Source organism: Crinia signifera, chromosome 1 (assembly GCF_055691185.1).
Source record: "Crinia signifera chromosome 1, ASM5569118v1, whole genome shotgun sequence".
Classification (NCBI taxonomy): domain Eukaryota; kingdom Metazoa; phylum Chordata; class Amphibia; order Anura; family Myobatrachidae; genus Crinia; species Crinia signifera.
This window is the reverse complement of record NC_139217.1, coordinates 108,633,836-108,653,836: the sequence shown is the minus strand read 5'-3', so window position 1 is coordinate 108,653,836 and position 20,001 is coordinate 108,633,836. Positions and strand designations below refer to the sequence as shown.

General features: G+C 44.0%; 1 protein-coding gene across 2 annotated transcripts in view; it reads left to right on the top strand.

Moving 5' to 3' along the window:
* Positions 1–20,001, top strand: part of SLC10A7 (solute carrier family 10 member 7) — a 240,436-nt gene that overhangs the window by 92,543 nt on the left and 127,892 nt on the right. For both annotated transcript variants that reach the window (XM_083171239.1, XM_083171237.1), the window contains exon 2: positions 3,254–3,336. Coding sequence is in view for 1 of the 2 variants with exons in the window: in XM_083171237.1 (XP_083027363.1) it covers positions 3,254–3,336 (83 nt within the window). In the remaining variant the exon portion in view is untranslated. The remainder of the gene's footprint in view (positions 1–3,253; positions 3,337–20,001) is intronic.

Sequence of the window (20,001 nt, the reverse complement as noted above, 5' to 3'; positions counted from 1 at the left end):
CGTTTCCGGCGGTGCTATGCTGTACGATGGGGTGCGCGCTCCTGCGGCACCTCATCGTACAGTACAAAAAGTATGTGCTGCACATGCTTTTTCTAGCATAGCATCGCATCGTATGCACAAGGCATACGATGCGATGCTATGTGTGCTAGTTAAGCCCACAACGCACGCCGGGATCGGTGGTGTGTGGGCTCCATAAGATGGATAAAACCATGTGCACTGCAGGTGAGGCAGGTGTAAAACCCCACCCAAATCTAATTATCTCTGCACAAGTAACACCTGCCTCACCTGCAGTGCACATGGTTTTGTCCATCTAAGAAATATTTTGTCAGAAAGAGTGAACTAGAATAAGGGCCTCAGTTCCTGCTGGAGCCTACTAAAAAATAGCCCTGACTATCGATTAGCGGATTGTAAAATAGACGCGCTCACTGAATATACTGTACTCTTAGTGTTACAACAATATGAATGCGAAAGTGAGTGACAGACTGGAAATATGCAGTCCGTTATATAGATCTCTCACATGTAACTCCAAATCAATTTGGGGTGGTATAGGTGAGTGTTCACTGGCAGATCCTAATAATGTGGTTTTGCATGTATCCTCACAGGATCAAGTGAAAATAATTAGCTCCACCTGTGGATCTTTTAAAATGTGTCAGTCGGTAATGAGTGCACCTGTCTGGTGACCTGGAAAATGTGAACTGTGTGAGATCCAATGCTTTAGGTCTGGGGTAGCCAACCCTAGTCCTCGAGAGCTACCAACAGTGCATGTTTTGCAGGTCTCCTCACAGAACTACAAGTGAGCTAATTAGCTCCATCTGTGTATTTTTTAAAATGTGTCAGTGATTAATGAGTGCAGCTGTGCAGCAGCTAGGTTGTCTGGAAAATGTGAACTGTTGGTAGCTCTCGAGGGCTAGGGTTGGCTACCACTGCTTTAGGTTATATAACGCACACACCTGCTATAGAGAGTCTTGATCTGATTAGAGTTAAATGGCCAGATGCACTGATGCTGTGTACACACGGTGTAATATGATTGCTGGGGATATATTACTAGCAATATATCCCCAGCAATCATATTGCTCAGTGTCTCCTTTTCATCAGCGATGAAAAGGAGACACTGCTACGGGGCGGAGGGGGAGCGCAGCAGCAGACGCTGCTGCTGTCACTTTGATGGGAGGAGGGAGGGAGCAGCGGCACGGGTCTGGGGAGATCAACGCTGATCTCCAAACCACTGGCAATATGGTTGCTCAGCGACCATATTCCCAGCGATTTTACATGAAATTGCACCCGTGTGTACTCACCTTAAGCTTCAAAAATGATAAAATGGAGAGTGATAAACAATTGACCAATCCGCTCCTACCTGCCATGTCACGGACTATATTTGAAAAATGTCAGGCAGGAGCTGATTGGTTAATTGTTTATCACTCTTAATTGTATCACTTTTGAAGCTTACTGCATCTGGCCTTCTGTATTTTATTTATTTTACATCTGGTGTATATTTAATTTAGTGATATTTAATTCATGGTACCTAGTCTTCTTTAATTAACAATCCTCTACCGACATCTATAACACATGCTATTTTATGATATATGAGAATATGTGAAACCTTATCTAGGTTTCAATAAATGCACCTTTTTTTAGATATGTAATTACTGAAAATCTCATTGATTCACCTAGGTACAATTTAATCTACTAGTTAAAAAACACATACAAATGACAGACACCGGGCCAGATTTTAGCGAGAGGGGCGGTCGCTACTCTCACAGGAGCCAGAGGCGCCACATGGGGACAGCGTACCCCTCCCCTTTTCACATGATTTCAATGCTATGGAGCAGAAATCTGCTTATGATAGGTTACTGCAGAGTTGCGCTTCGTTAATCTTACTGTACCAGGCGGTCACACAGATCTCCCTCCTAATCAGAAATACCACTGTACCTTCAAAAAGGTAAGGTGCAGATTGGATGGCAGGAATATAGCAAAAAGGGTACATGACAAGTGCAGACTTGTACTGTGCTTTAGTGAGTGTTTGTGGACAAAATTCTACCTGTAACTAGCTAGCATTCGGCCAATATCTGGAAAAGTCTTAAAAATATCAATTTTTTTTTATTATTGCACAGTATTAAGCCGCGTACACAGGGGGCGATTTCATTTCTAAACTATCTAGTCAGCAATCTGACTAGATAGTTTAGAAATGAAGCACACATCGCCTGTGTGCACACCCCATAGTGACAGCCTGACTAGATTTTGACTGCATTTAGAAAAAATCTAGTCCCATCTCACAAGAGAACACCGGTCAGCACAGATCGCTCCGTACGGGGTTCCTGTCGCCCCATGTGTACGGGGCAATACACTGTCCCAAGCTGTCTGCTTTTTAGGGTCGCCTGGCTGGCAACAGTTGAATGGGAGCGCACTGCTTTTTTCTTAATGTCTCCTAGTAATAAACCTTTTGCTTGAGGAGATGAATTGCTGGTGGCTAATATAACTAGAAGTCCAATGTTTTATTCAATTAAAAATGGGTTAATTTTGCACAATATTTATGGCATTAGGACCACTATTGGCCTATGGTAGATTCACTAAGCCTTAGAGAGAAAGTGAAGAAAAATAAAGTACCAACAAAGTAGCTCCTGTTATTTATAAAGTACAGCCTGTAACATGGCTTCACTAAACATTCACACATTCAGCAAACACCCAGGTCTTTGCACGTGACTGTCCATTGGCCCAGGTTTTTTTGCTGTATAAAAGCAAACTACCTGGGAATACGTTCTGTGTCCCCGACCTTGCACTTTACCAGGGTGGGGCTGAGACCCGGGATTTGCAAGGTCGCTTATGGGAACAGGGTGTAACTGTTCCTAGCTGTAGAGATCTGTGCACTGAGGGGTCAAGTTTACTAAAGCTTCTAAAAACATAGGTGTTGCCCATAGCAACAAATCGAATAGGTCTTTCATTTTCTAGGATTGAAAAGAGCACTAAAAGACAGAATAGGTCGCTATTGGCGACCACCTCTTTTTTTTAATTTTTTTTTTTTTTTTTAGAAGCTTTACTAAATTTTCCCTTAAGTGGCATAATTTGCTCTGGAATAAGCTATTCGTATATGCAGGCAGCCTGGACACTGCCCTTGTCACTAGGTGTTTGGCATAGGCTGCTGGAGTGACCTGTTTTGTTACCAGTATAATTTTGCACTTTAATATTATTTTGTTCCACACCCACAATAACGCTTAATGTTAATGCTTATCTCATTGATTGTTTGTTTACTTTTTAGGACCATTGAAGCCAGAAATTACCATAACATATATTGCGGTATCTGCTATTTTCTTTAACAGTGGACTGTCATTAAAAACAGAGGTACAGTACAAACATGACATTATTTTCTAGGGGAACACATGGGCGTTGATCTTGGCAATTAAAATAATAGCCCCATATAACACATTTATCACTTCATTTATATTTTCATGATGTTTTAACGTGCTTTTTGTTTCCTAATGCAACTTTGGTTTGTCAACCTACATGCAACAAACATACATTTTCTTTTATTGTTTAATTTTATTTGTATGTTATGCGGAATTATTTTAAAGCTATTTACTACCTAATTTGATTGGTCACTTTACCCATTTAAAAGGCTTTTTATCCTAACCACATTTATCAAATAAAATGGGTGCTTCACTGGTGGTGCCCCTCTGCACTGCTGACACCTGGTGCTCTAGCTGCACCTCCGCCAGATGCAACCTGAACTGCACTTTACTTTTTCTCACTTCTGTACACGGTTTGAACTATTGTTCTATTGGGACAATTAAATAATTGTGGAATATTTCCCAACGACAAAAATGTAATAAAACCCGTATGTGTGTCCCTTCATAGTATTCTATGGGGATGTGATATGGTCCGAAATAGAAATTGGCCTTGCAGTTAGCACCATCTGAAGATGGCCACCAGATTGCAAACGTAACTATATATAGTGGTAAATGCTCAATTGGTTTAGTAATACCACTCAGGTGCATGAAAGGGAGGGGTTAATACTGGGTAAGTTAAAAAAATGCATTGTTCCCTCCAACTCACTGAATTGTATTGGTAAACTTGAACACTACATAATAATATAATTCAGAGATATTGGTTACATATATTTGCGCAAATTTATGATTTAAGCCCCCAAGCCATCGTCAAGGCCTCTCTGTATATTGGGGGTCCCTAGCGCTATATCTAGCAGCACCCCCAAAAACCAGCATAAGCCAGAAAGCCCAGAGCAGCACACCAGTGAAAATACTATAGTTTTGATAAATATTAGTGATTGGAAACTGAAGTTATATATAGAAAGAGAGAGAGAGAAATAAATGAAGTGTAATTAAAATATTAATGAAATAGCATTAGCGAGAAACAAATTGTGTTAATAGAGTGTAATGGTGTGCCACACTATAGCCACCCCGCCCAACCAATCCAGGGGCACCGCACCTCACACCTCCATTAAAACTGCATTATCAATGGCTGCCGCCGATGCGTGTGTCAGAGAACGCGCATGCGTTGAAGTCCTTGCACTGAAGTAAACAAATCCAGATAGTCTCATTTTGGCGTCCTTGTCCCTGCTTGTGCTGCTATCAGTGGCATTGCAGAAGGAGGGGGGCCATGTTCTAATAGCCCAGGCTTGTTAAGGGAGCCCAGTGAGAGACCAGGTCCACATTCTCTTCTCACCCTCTTATTACCTGTCATCCAGCTGCAGCCTCTCTTCATATCCCAATGCATGCTGCTTTGTGCTGGTCTGTGGTGGGTCCAGGGAAGCTGCTGCCACGGAGTCCTCTGCCTCAAGGGAGGATATCCATCACACTGATTACGTGTGATCGATATCCATCCTTCTCCAGGTCTGACAATGACTGATGGGCTCACAAATAGTAGGTTTTTTCTTTGCATTTTTAAAAGGGTACTAGATGGCATTAATTAGGCCCCTCCCCTGCATGCTATATACATACTGGCATTGTTATTGCATCCTGCAATGTGACTATGGGAGCTAATAGTGAACCCAGATTGCATTGCAAATGTGTTCTATTGATAAATGTGCACCTAAATATATATAGCTGCATGTTGCTGAGCTCTAAGTCACACATTGAGGTTTATTTAAATAAACGGGTGCCAGAAGTGCAGTGAGGATTTGAGTTTTAAACATTTCATGTCATCGCAATGTATTACCCATGGACAGCATGTTCATTTTTTGGATGTGGGTTTGCATAAAGAAACAAATATTTGTTTCTTAGAACATTGTTTATTGGTAAATTATTGAGCAGAGTACATTTCACCGGCTGTTCAGGATTAGTGTAAACCTGTAACCTTGCTATATGTATGTCATTTTATTGTTTGAAGTAATTTGTGCATTGTTTGACTACTATTGTTCTATTATATTTCAGATATCTAGTTTGTTTGTTGTCCTGTCTACTGTACTCACCCTGTATTTAACACTGGTTAATCTATTAATCTAGTTAGTTTGATTGTTCTTTTCTAATGTATTTGTTGACCAGTTTGAATTTTGTATATACTAATGTAATATTTAATAGAATTCCTGTATAAAATCAGCCAAATAAAGTGCATAGAAGTTAAGAAATATTGGGGTTTATGCAATCGCCCCCCTGTAGAACAACTTCTATGTTTCATATTTTCCTCGATGTCTAATGAGATCACCTGATAAAACACATTTATGCCCAAAAACATACATGTTCAGTGTTTTTGGCTGCCACAGCCCCGTTTCCGTTAATTTTGATGCAGACCAACAAAATTCCTGATAAGCCGGCATGAGCACCAAACACAGGTATTTTGGTACCGCCCATTATTGGATTGCCAAAAACTGTGAAAGGTATGAGGTTTAGTTTAATTTAAATTTGTACCATTTATGATTTCAAAGATGTGTATAAATATATTATATACTGTACTTGTAGATTCCTTTTCCCAAACTCATTTAATACCGCTTAATTCAGTATACTGTACATACACTCCCCCCTACCATGTAGGAAATGGTCTTCATTACATTAAGGCCTTTCACATTGCAGGTACATTACGTATTACAATGAATCCATTAATCTAGTCCAATGCAGAGAGCGCTGCCATGTCATCCACATTTATTATAACCAGATTAGACTGTTTGTAGGCTGGCTGGTCAATCAAATATGCGTAAGGTCCACCCTTGTTCCGTCACCGGCTTTATTCACTCTGAACAGAGGGATCATTTTCTGACAATTGGGGTTGCTTGGGTGTATTTTGTGACCAGTCTCTTTTATTAAAAGCAGCTTGCAACATTTTTTTTTCTGTAGCACTCTGATTAAAATACAGGGCTATAACTATTGCTTTCAATACATCTGCTTGTAATTACAGATTTTTAGTGTCTCATTGCCCAGGATGGTACTGCAGCTATAGAGGATCATTTATCTGGGCACACAGAGTCAGAGGGCAGTATTCAATGTTCCCGATTCACCGTTTTTTTTCGGTGAATCGGGCTGTTTTCACGCCCTGCGGTGAATCTTTTTCACTGAAAATCTGATTCACCCTATTCAATGTTCACTTTTCGCCGAAATTTAACAGTGAATGCCGACCAGTTCTCCGTTTCATGCTCGCTGCAATTCTCTGGTGTATTTCAATGGGGTTTTCACTGGGATTTACAGAGAGTGTAGTCAATGCTAGGATGGTGAACTTCTTTCAGCATGATTTTCGTTTAATTGGATTGTGTGATGTTTGTATAGTTTTTATGTGTAGCAAAGTTTTGGATTATTATTAGTAAGTGATTTGTTTCCAGTTACATAAAGGATGATCCCCCCCCCCCCCTTGTGTGAACATTAAGTAAGCCTATAGATAATACACTGAAATACCTTCGCCCTGGAGAATGGAGTAAATTAAAGGTGCGCTTAATCTCTTTACTTGGTATATAAATAAAAAATGCATTGGTTGCCAGGAGAAAGGTGATCCAGACTATCATATGTCACATTTACATGCACTGTGTCTGCCCTTTGAATACATTTGGCATCTGTCAACTGCCCTACATCATCCCTCCAGAAATGCGGTCTACAGCACCTAGTACTCGTCGCACACACCTATATGTACATGAGACTTGTTATGAGTTATCCTGAGATAAGTGATCACATTACAATTGTACTCTAAATGTACGTGTCATTCAAGTGGACAGTAAAATGCTTTATTCCATGCAACATACCAAGCACATACATTTCATTATGCTGTTGATCTTTTGGAAGGGATGGTTATTTTTTTACAATGATCACCAATAAGACATATAGTGATATCCAGTTAGCCACGGCTAAATGACTCGGCTGGGGCTAGCCAATTACCCTTGATAGCAGTCACTCGTCTGGAATATGCATGCAAGCTGAATGGAAAAAAAACAACGGTACTTGTGTATTATCTGGGCGCCCGATTTTTTTTCATCGCATGCCACTACTTAAGGCATGCGATGCAATTTGTCATTGTAAAGACCCGATTTCATACCCCCACTATCCAACTACGCATGGAGTTGATTTTATATAGTGCAGCGAGCCACCGAACACGAAGCGTGGCGAGCGGACGCGGATTACTTTACATGTATTCTGCGTCCCCTCACGTTGCTCGCTGCGCCCGCCATGCTTCGGGCTCGGTGGCTCGCTGCGCTCACCACACTATATAAAATCAACTCCATGCGTAGTTGGATAGTGGGGGTATGAAATCACCCATGAGTGACTATACAATTAAAAATCGGGTCTTTACAATGAAAAATCGCATTGCATGAATTGTATGCCACTATACTTCATGCGATGCGATGCAATGCAATACAATGAAAAAATCGGGCGACTAGATATTACACAAGTACCAAAACAGCTTGTCGACCATTTGTCTTTTTCGACCTTGGGTATGTCGACCTGGTCACGTTGACCATTAGTGGTTGGCCTAATGACCACATACCGATGGCCTTCCTTGAGAGCCATGATCACACACAGGGTTACTTATCTCGGATTTGAAACATGACTTTTTCGCCGATATAAATGGGCTATAATTGGTTAGCCCAATAATGACCTTCGGTTAATATTAATCCCTTTTTTTTTTTTTTTTGAACCAAAAAACTAGCGCACCTAATTGGCTACTCGCCCTTTTTTGTTTTAGAAATGTACTTCTCTTTTATTGGGGTGTTTATCAAAGCATGGAAAGAGAGAAAGTGTAGAGAGAGAGAGAGCACTAACCAATCAGCTCCTCACTTTCCAATCACAGCATGTATAATAAACATAGAAACATAGAATTTAACGGCAGATAAGAACCACTTGGCCCATCTAGTCTGCCCCTTTTTTAAACATTTATTTTTTGTAAGGATATCAATATGCCTATCCCAAGCATGTTTAAATTGTACTACTGTATTTGCGTCTACCACCTCTTATGGTAGGCTATTCCACTTATCTACTACTCTTTCTGTGAAGTAATTCTTCCTCACTTTTCCCCTGAATCTTCCTCCCTCTAGTTTCAGTGCATGTCCTCGTGTTCTGCTGCTCCTCTTCCTGTGAAGAATGTCTCCCACCTGTACCTTGTTAAAACCCGTGATATATTTGAAAGTTTCTATCATGTCCCCCCTTTCCCTTCTCTGCTCTAAACTATACAGATCTTTTAGTCTTTCCTGGAACATTTTGTGTCCATGTCGATATTCGGGTAAAAAAAACAGTGAAAAACCCCATGTAGACCTAGACCATGTCGATCTAATGCTTGTGTCGACCTAATGACCTGTCGACCATGCAGTATGTCAACCTAATGGTGTCGACTTAATGACTATCGACCATCTTTAGGTCAACCATACAATCCATACCCCCAACCTAGTAGGCGGCTCCTAAAAATTTTTTTGACTGTCCCAAGAACTATTTCCAAGTTCTGATTTTATGTTGTGTTATGCCATTCCATGCAAATATTGAAATGCTCTGTCTTTTAAAGCTATATGCAGAGTTTTTATGTTCCGAAAGCTGTTTAAAAAAAATGGTTTTGAGTTGAACATGTTACTTGTTTTAAAAATTCAGCATTCTGTCACACTAATTTCAGAAGGAAACGGTGTTCATATACCACAAATGAGAAATTGTCAAACCAGACATTCTATGTAAAACTTCATAATAAATAGTAGTTCAGCCATTCTGGATTAAATATTTAGTAGTTCAGCCATTCTGGATTAGAATATTTAGTTTAAAGGTGCCATCCATGCAGATCTATTATCTTCTCTCCCCCACCTCTACTAAGTAGAAGTGATAAGCACAGTTTGAGTGATAGGATATTAAGCACTGCTGATTGGACAGCTCAATGAATGGATGTATAGACTATTGGTCAATGCAGACTGAATGCTCTCATGCCTAGAGAAGCAACGGTTACTAGCACCAGCTGTGGTGGGTTACGCTAGTTGAAGAGAGGTTCTTGGTTTACTGATGAACCATTTGCATGGAGCCTTGCTTAACTCTGATTATATTCACTAGAGTTTGCGTCACAGTGTTTTTAGCCATGTTGGCATCTGATTAAGACCACATAAAAAGTTAATCAAAATAACATGAACCCACACTTTTTTTTCCCCCTCTGGAATGTGCTACTGTAGACCTTCATATCTGAGCATCTCTATATTTATTATGTTTATTCTATAAATACTGTCGCCTTCCAGATGCTATAGGTCCATGTCAACAAATGGTAACTCCCGTTACATGAAATAAAACTACCATGACTAATATCCGTGCACAAATGAAAAGCCATTCCATATTTATACTAAATATCCACACATATTGTGGAAACAATATAAGATGTTTTTCTCTGACTATTACTTACTTACACTAAAGGTGCCCATAGTAGTGCGACTTTGGCCTTTTTAACCCGATTCTGATGCATTGGGCCAAGAAATCAGTGAAAAATGTCAAGTCGCATGTGTCTAACATCCAATTCCTTTCCGATGCCGGTCCCGTCGGATCTGAGCTGGAGATCATAATGGCTGCCATAAAGATTTAGCGGATCCAGCAGCCTTGACTAGGATTGCATATGATACACATTGAATGTTTAAAGGGCTGCATACGATGTATCCTATGCAATCCTGCTGCCTGGGAAGTCGCATAAGTGTATGGGGGCCTTACGACCTGTACATATACACCAGGGGTGGCTAAACCGGTCCTCGAGATCTACCAACCAATGGTCCACCTTTTCCAAACGACTGCAGCTGGTGCACAGCTGCAGTCATTGCTAACTGTCACATAGTCAAACCTGCTACATTCATTCCTACTGTAGATCCACAGGATGCCAGAAAGACATGAACTGTTGGTAGATCTTGAGGACAGGTTTGGCCACCCCTTGTCTATACCAAGATTCCTGCAGCTTTTATAAGGGACCACATGACCTAAGTTTCCATTGCACAGATCAGGCGAACAAAATCTCTCACCTCGTGGGCTCCTAACTCAAATGGTTCAAGTTGAATTATTAGATTAATTACATTTGCATTTAGTTCTATATTTCCCTATTCTGAGCCATTAAATAAGAGCAATGTGCACGGAAATGTTAATGGTTCTGTATAATGCCACTGCTACAAATGAAGCTTGGAGACAAATTGCGTTTATTTATCTGAACATCTCAAGAGGATGGTTATTAAAGCACAGCAAAAACCTCAAAATCCTACAAATGTAATTCATGTACCAACAGGGAAAATGCAGAATGGAAATCCGTATAATAGATGTCAAACAGAAATGAAAAGTTAAATATTTGTGCAAGAAATACATGCATGTCTTTATTTCCACAGCAATCACTTGTTCTATTTCCCATGTTGTTTGTTTTAATATATCCTGAAAGCATTTTTATATCCTCACATCCAGGAAATCTATATTTTGTTGAACACCATGGGGCTACCACTTACGAAGAGTGGGATAGGTGTAATCAAAGCCTCATTTCTGCCTTCTGTTATGCAGCAAACGTGTACTGTACATCGCGCTGTGTGTGCATCATGTTTCCTGCCATTGAATTTGTATAATTTGGAAACTCCCTAATTTATAAACTGATTATTATCCTTTGAATAATAACCCAATTAGGAACACAAGCCAATCTGAAAAGATACAATACAAATATTTATAGATTATAAATAATATATAACGTGGACACATTTTTGGTACTCTTAATGCTTATTGAAACTGTTCTGCATTCCCTACTGAAGAGTACGGTTTCTTCTATAATATACCAAAGGCATGCATTTATACAACAGGCATGGCCAAACCTCCAGCTGTTGTGAAACTATAAGTCCCATCATGCCTTGCCAAAGTTTTGCTATTAGGGCAGGGCTCGACAAATCCCGGGTGCCAGGTCGCCACGGCGACCAGATTCTGCTTCCTGGCGACCGGATTTTTTTATGGAGGAAACAGATTCTGGTTGCAGCAGCTTGGCCTCCCGCACACACAGGCCAGCAACCCCCGCACAAGCCCCAGCAGGCAGCAGCTGGATACCCCGGCACACAGCCACAGCTTTGTAGCATCTTGGCCTCCTGCAGGCCTGCCCTGGGGACGGCGAGGCCAGGGAGCTCCTACAGTGGCACCCAGAGCAACAAGAATTTTCCCCTGTCAGAGCAGGTTAACCCTTGGCATGAATCATGAAACCCATAGCAACCAGCATGTCGGTAAGCGGTACTTACGTGGCATAATATGTAATTACGGCATGTGGTATCATACTTAATAGGCAATGGACTTTACTTATGTGGTATATGTAATGTGCATTATGGTGTGTGTAGATTTTTGGCATGCACTGACCTTATTATTAGTATATCCTGCTCCAACATTTTCATGCTGTCTCCTAGAGATTAAAGAAATTTGTCGAGCCCTGTATTAGAGAATGCTAAAACTATGGCAAGGCATGCTGGGATGTGTAGTTTCACACAACAGTTCATGCCGGTCATAAAATATCGCAAAGATAAAGGGCAGTATGCAATTGTTTTACACCAGAATTTCAGCTCATGATCCTCGGGGGTGGTGAGCTGAAGTTTGCAAATGTGTGGCTAAAACAGACCATAACGAGCGCGATATGTGCAAAATAATAGATCAATTGAATATCGCCCTGCGATCTTCCATCATTTTAGATGGGAGATTGGGTGTGATATAACATTTCAATACTACACAAAGTTTGCTTATTCTCAAATGGCCTGGACAGATTTGTAGTCAGTCATTTAGCCTATTTTCAATGGAGAAAAGTAGTCACTTTATTGTTTGGTACCATTATTTGTACCACATTGAAAATGGTCCAAAGAAATTAGAGGTGGTACTTGTCTGAATACAAAATTATAGACCAGCACATTAAACGCTGTAAGACCATCTCTAAAAACCTTGCGTTTAAAGTCAATGGGACTGTAGCCAAACTTTCTGCCTTCTGTTGCAAAAGGAAAATCTACTCAACGTTAAATAGTAGGTTAGTAAGAATGGTAGTTAAAGAGCAAAGTAAACTTATAGAGTTACTGGCTGAACCCCAAGGTCAAGTGTCCGTATCTGATCACATTAGCTCTATGAATCTCATTCTGTTGCGGTCACTGTTTTATATGCAGCAAAGTAAAGATTATCTGTATTGTGTGTTTGCAGGCCGGCAACTGAGTCTGCTGCCATCTGAAGGGAGGGGCTTGAGATGTTGCGGTTATTGTTTGTGTTTGGTAAAATGAGTGTGTTTCCACCATATAGGGATGTAAGAGGCCAGGGTTCTTTAATCGTGGGACAGATTTCCTAGCTTCTACTATGGGGCAACACCATTGGTTCTGCAAATTGGCTGTTGGTGTTGCGGTGATCCAATGCTGCATTCTGATGCAAGTGAGATCACTCCGGCAGCAGGAGGAGTCTACTTGTAATAGACACCTCCTTTTGCATTACCATACAGTGTGATCAAGTGAAAGAACACAATACTTATTGTGATACCTAGAGGGGGCTCAGTCGGGCTGGTTTGCTGCTTTTGGCACAGGGTGCCTTTTTTTAATCTGCAGAGCACAAAGTAATCAAGATTACCAGGACCTTGCTGATTTGTAAAATACACACTAATCCTGTGCAAAGTTGTCAGCTCTCCAGCAAAGGGGTGCAGAAGACATCTCATATTCTAGTGGTTAGACACCAGCACCTTCTGTGCTGAGAGCTCTAAAACGATGTCCAGATAACTGGTCATCAAGAACTGTTGACTCAAGAATTGGTGGCAGAATTGAATTTCATACATAATCTGCCTTTTCCTGCAGGATTATTGACCTTTTCAGGGAGTATGTTATACCGTGTTCTCACGGCCAGTGAGAAATACACTGTTTTTACCGGAGACTGCAGGGACTGACCCCCATTCTCACTGCAAGGAAAATTCCCGGGTGAAGAAGTTCTACCCAGTAATTCCCCTTTTAACACAGATTTTTATGCAGTGAGAACGGTTCAATCCGTATCTGCATACCCGGATCTCAAACACTGGTAAAAAGAAGGGTTTTACCCGTGTATGAGATCCGGGTATGCGACCTGTTCACACTGAAAAAAAAAACCTGTTTCTCTACCGTCCAATGGGATACTGGGCTTCACTACTATGGGGATTGAGACCTCCGCAGGAGAGACAGGCACATAAAAGAACTTTCAGTGTGGATGCACTGGCTCCTCCCCTCAATCTCCCTCCACTAGTCAGTTTTGAAAAATGTGCCTCAGGAGAGGCAGTGCTTCTGGATGCTCCAGAGTTTTTTCCACATTTATTTTCAAGTTTGTTATTTTGGGGCGCTGTAGTGACCACACAGCTGTCCTGCTTCGTGGGTGTCAGGGGAAGGGTCAGTCCCCGACCTCTTCAGGTGCAGAGCTGACCCTGCTACAGGACAATCCAGTCCTGCGTGGGACTTGTCACCGCACAGCATTGCGCTGTAGCGAGCAAGTCCCCTAGCCGCCGCACACCCCTGACAGGTCTGAAGACATCGGTGGTGAGTACAGGCTGGGGGTCCCACAAGGGGTCCCCGCAGCCATTTCTGGTGCGGCAAGACGACGGCTAGTAATGGCGGCTCTCCAGCAGGGACCGCGTGAACACCGCGTCTGATAACTGGCATAGGGGTGCTGCCGCTGGACCACCAGGGACACCCCTCAGGGTATAATGTATGATATATATTTTACACCTTTAATAATGTCAGTATAATTATATGTAAGCGCCAGCTCCGTGTAAGGGGGCGGGGCTTCACTCAGAGCGGGACCAAGCTCTGCTGGGCGCGCGCTGTCACTTCCTGCTTCTTCACACGCTGCCAGACTCCATTACAGGGCTCCTCACTGGCGTGGTGGATCCGGGTACTTGCAGCACGGCAGAGACAGCAGGTTTTTATAGCGATTTAGCGCTGCTGCGCTATCTAGCTTAGTCAGACACTGTGTTGTTTATATCACTGTGTTTAGCGTTACCAGCTCACCCAGATCTGTGAGTTCAGGTTAAGGGTGCACTTGGCTCCCCAATTGCTCTGTTTTTTCCCCACTGTTTAGTTACAGACAACAGCATAAAGCAAGCACATAGTCTGTTTTCACTCAGAGGAAACACATCCAGCAGTGTGTGCACGTGTGTGACTGCGTGGGGGTTGTGTTTGTTACTAAAGACATTGTAGTACTATCTCATCATGGTGAAAAAGTTCACTTGTATGGTGTGTAGCACCAAGTTTGTGCCCAAGTCACAGTCCCAGGTTACTTGTGAGGCTTGTATGTCACCACAGCCCAGTAGTGCTGACACCCAGATCAGTGGGGTTCCCCCACAGCTTGCGGGGCAATCGCAGGCAGACGAGCAGGAGCCTGCGTGGGCCTCCAACATAAAGACCTTGTTGGATTCTGTGGCTTCACAGCTTTCCACTAACACTCAGCAAACGCAGAGGGTTCAGAGGGAATTGTCCATGTTATCTGCCAGGGTGGATATTCTTCATACCCAAAGTGTACCTCCCCCGCCCGCACAGCCTCAAAAGAGGCAGGCAACTGCTATGGATCCTGACACAGATGAGGACGATGAGGACATATTGGAGGAGGGTGAGGAGCAGGGTCTGCAGGAACCAGCTCCTGAGACGGCAGTACATGGTCCCGAGCCCCTTATCAGGGCCATTAGGGATGTTTTAGATCTCCCTGTAGAGGCATCCACAGAAGGAGATCCTTTCTTCATGACTCAGAAGAAACAGCCAGTGTACTTCCCTGAGCAGGCAGAGTTAGAAACTGCTTTCAGGGCTGCATGGCAAAACCCTGATAAGAGGTTTACTCTTTCAAAAAGGTTCACAAATGCATATCCTTTTGAACCTTTGGGCAGAAAGAAATGGGAGGAGCCACCGGTAGTGGACTCCTCTGTTTCCCGCCTCTCTAAGAAGGTGTTGCTACCAGTCCCAGGGGTATCCACCCTTAAGGACGGGGCGGATAGAAGGCTGGAAGCTACCCTCAAGTCCATATATACGGCTAGTGGGGCATCCCAGCGTCCAGTTTTAGCCAGCTGCTGGATGGCCAAGGCTATTCATACCTGGTCAACCCAGATTCAGGACGGCTTGTTGTGTGACATGACTGTGGCCCAGATAGGGGACAGCCTGCGTCACATTCAGGATACCGCAAAAATCCTGTGCGAGGCACAAAAGGAATTGGGCGCAATTAACGCGCGCAATTCAGCCATGGCGGTGTCAGCCAGACGGGCCTTGTGGCTGCGGCAGTGGTCTGCAGATGTAGACTCAAAGAAGAGTGTGGAGGGTATTCCCTTTACAGGAGAATGGCTGTTTGGCAGTGAATTAGACGGTTGGATTTCCAAAGCCACGGCAGGAAAATCTACCTTCCTTCCATCAGCCCCCACGGTTGCAAAGCGTACCTTCACAGGTGCTTCCCAGCAGTCCTTTCGTGGGAACAGGTTTCGCCCCAAGGCTAGGGGCGCCTCCAATGCCAGCAGGGGCACGAGAGGCAAGTTTAGGAAGCCTAACACCTCCAACACCCAGGACCGTCCAAATGCCGCGACTTCCTCTAAGCCTGCAGCATGACGTGGTTTTCCCGCCACGAGACTCTCTCGCGGTGGGAGCGCGATTGTTGCATTTCAGCCATGTGTGGGACGCCTCGGGTCTGGATACCTGGGCCAGAGGTCTCATTTCTCTAGGTTACAAGCTGGAATTCGACAAACCCCCTCCCAGACGATACTTCAGGTCGGCACTCCCAGCATCCCAGGAAGATCAGGTGCTCCTTCAGGGGGCCATTACCAGGCTGCTTCAGTCTCAGGTAATTGTACCGGTGCCAGTCACGGAGCAGGGCCAGGGATATTATTCCAACTTATTCCTGGTACCGAAGCCAGACGGCTCAGTAAGACCCATCCTGAATCTAAAGTCACTGAACCCCTTCCTGCGCGTGTTCAAGTTCAGGATGGAGTCCTTGCGCTCTGTGATCGCCAGCCTAGAAAGAGGGGAGTTCCTGGCCTCTATAGACGTCAAAGACGCCTATCTACACATTCCTATCTGGCCCCCACACCAAATCTATCTCAGGTTTGCCTTGGGGAACGACCATTACCAATTCCGGGCGTTACCTTTCGGCCTGTCGACAGCCCCGCGGGTTTTCACAAAGGTAATGGCGGAAATGATGTCACTACTCAGGCTCCGAAGGGTGAATGTAGTGCCATACCTGGACGACCTGCTAATAAAAGCAGGGTCGGCGGAGGCTTTAAGCAGTGCTCTCAATCTGTCCATACAGGTTCTAAGAGACCACGGGTGGATCCTAAACATGCCCAAATCATCGCTGGTTCCAACCCAGAGGATGGTTTTCTTGGGCATGATCCTGGATACATCAGAACAAAAAGTTTTTCTGCCGATGGAAAAGGTCACTGCAATACAACAGCTGGTCAGGGAGGTCCTACAGTCACCTCTGGTACAGATCCATCTTTGCCTCCGGCTTCTAGGCAAGATGGTGGCTTCATTCGAAGCAATACAATTTCGCCGCTTCCATTCCAGGACCTTTCAATTGGATATTCTGACAAAATGGTCCGGCTCCCCCCTGCAGATGCGCAGAAGGATTGGCCTTGCAACAAGAACCAGGATCTCGCTACAGTGGTGGCTAGATTCATCCAATTTGTTGGCAGGCAGACGGTTCCAGATCCAGGACTGGATTCTGGTAACCACGGACGCCAGCCTGAGGGGCTGGGGAGCTGTGACACAGGGAGTCCGCCTACAGGGTCGATGGTCTCCACTGGAGTCAGGCCTTCATATCAACAAGCTGGAGTTGAGGGCGGTCTACTATGCCCTGTTACAGGCAGCTCCATTGTTACAGGGAAAGGCGATCCAGGTCCAGTCGGACAATGCCACCACTGTGGCCTATATAAATCGGCAGGGTGGTACCAAGAGCATGCCTTGCATGAGAGAAGCGTCAAAAATTCTGTCCTGGGCGGAACAGAATGTCCAGGCCCTGTCTGCCATTTTTATCCCGGGGGTCGACAATTGGGAGGCGGACTTCCTGAGTCGTCACGATCTTCACCCGGGAGAGTGGGGCCTTCACACTCAAGTGTTCAATGCCATAGTGGATCTGTGGGGGCTCCCTCAGATCGACCTGATGGCTTCACGATTGAACCACAAGGTAGCAATGTACTGTGCACGGACCAGAGACCCAGGGGCGATAGCGGTGGACGCTCTCACCTGGACCTGGGATTTCCAATTGGTGTACCTCTTCCCACCTCTCCCATTGTTGGCTCGGGTGCTAAAGCGGCTCCGGCATCAGGGGACGGAGGCCATACTGGTGGCACCAGACTGGCCAAGAAGGGCCTGGTACGGGGACATTCAGGCCATGCTAGTGGAAGACCCGTGGCGTCTGCCCCTAAGAAAAGACCTGCTCCTCCAGGGCCCGTTCGTCTTCCAGGACTTACAGCGGCTACGTTTAACGGCCTGGAGGTTGAGCGGCAGATCTTAGTCCACAAGGGTCTCCATCCCTCTGTCGTCACTACAATGATAAAAGCCAGGAAGCCGGTGACGGCTGCTCATTATCATGTAATATGGCGCAGATATATTGCCTGGTGTGAGAAGAATGACTTGCCTCCGGCCAGTTTTCGATTAAACAGTCTGCTACGTTTCCTTCAGGCTGGCCTGGATAAGGGACTCAGATTGGGTTCCTTAAAGGTCCAAATCTCTGCACTATCTGTATTTTTTCAGAAAAAGATTGCGGCCTTGCCGGAAGTGCAAACCTTCTTACAGGGGGTGCTGAGGATTCAGCCCCCCTTTGTGCCTCCCACTGCACCATGGGATTTGGAAGTAGTTCTTACTTTCTTGAAATCAGCCCGGTTTGTTCCGTTGGAAGAGTCTGAGCTGCGACACCTCACTTGGAAGACTGTTGTTTTGCTGGCTCTAGCTTCGGCCAGGAGGGTGTCCGAGCTCGGGGCCTTATCTTGTCGGAGCCCTTACCTTGTGTTCCACAACGATAGGGCGGAACTCAGGACTAGACCACAATTCCTTCCAAAGGTGGTGTCAGGGTTCCACCTAAACCAACCTATTGTGGTTCCTTCTAGCGCGACACACCCAGATATACCAGATACCTTGGATGTGGTCCTCACCCTTAAAGGGTATGTCAAGCGCACAGCTAGGATCCGTAAGACGGACAGCCTGTTTGTGCTTTATGATGCGCAGAAGAAGGGTTTACCTGCTTCAACGCGTACCATTGCCAGGTGGATAAGATGTACTATCCAGCAGGCTTATGCATCAGCTGGTTTGTCGTTTCCTTTTTCAGTAAAGGCTCATTCAACCAGGTCTGTAGGTACCTCTTGGGCGGCTGCTCGAGGGGTGTCGGCAATGCAGCTATGCAGGGCCGCAACTTGGTCAGGGCAACACACATTTGTGAAGTTCTACAAGTTTGACACCCTGGCCAGGGAGGATTCCCAGTTCGGGAATGCGGTTCTACAGCAGAATCCGCACGTTCCCACCCGTTCTGGTGGCTTTGGGACCTCCCCATAGTAGTGAAGCCCAGTATCCCATTGGACGGTAGAGAAAATAGGATTTTGGGTACCTACCGGTAAATCCTTTTCTCGTAGTCCATATGGGATACTGGGAGCCCGCCTCAGTGCGGCTTTTTCTGCTGTCTGATCCTACTTCATTGTTAGGCTTATTGCCTTGTTTTCTATAGGATAACTATGACTATAGATTTGTTCTAGTTACAGGTGTCCTCTTAAGTTGTTAGGATTCACCTCTTTTCTATGTTTTTTGTTCGTTTGGGTGTGCTGGATGAATCTCACCACAATACATTATCACATACTCCTCACATGCTCTCCTTCGGCACAGTTTTTGCATTAACTGACTAGTGGAGGGAGATTGAGGGGAGGAGCCAGTGCACCCACACTGAAAGTTCTTTTATGTGCCTGTCTCTCCTGCGGAGGTCTCAATCCCCATAGTAGTGAAGCCCAGTATCCCATATGGACTACGAGAAAAGGATTTACCGGTAGGTACCCAAAATCCTATTTTTAAAAGGCAAATTTCCGGGTCGACATGCTAGACCCGGGAATTTGCCTGCAGTGTGAACGGGGTATTAGTGAAATAGAAATAAAATAGAAAAACTATTGCTGGAATACTCAATGTATTAATAAAGGACCAATGAAGAGTGCCCATTATGCATCAGAAAAAGCTGGGGGGAAATTTAAAAGCATTGGTTCCTATACTCCTCAAAGGAAAGTTGGTCTTAATTGATTGTTGCTCAAAATGTTTAGTAATGGTACATAGTCTGAGTGCAACATCAAAATCTAGCACTTTGTTTTTTGTTTTTTTAATTGACTTTTAAAACTGCAGATCTGTTCCATGTTCCTGGACATTTAGTTCATATATCTGTGGTTCTAGGACTTTAAAAAGTCTGAGGGCGGAATCCAATTGCATGCGATAATTTTTTAGTGCATGGCAAAAATAAACCATAAAAATGTATACAGATAAACTAAGCCTATAGGAAAAAAATAATCTGCAACGCTCAAGTGGGGGGAGGTTACACACATTTGTAAGTCAGCAGCCACTAATTTAATAAGAAAAAATAAAATGCAAACTGACAATTAAAACATTAAATATATACATTTATTAGGCAATAAACACACATACAG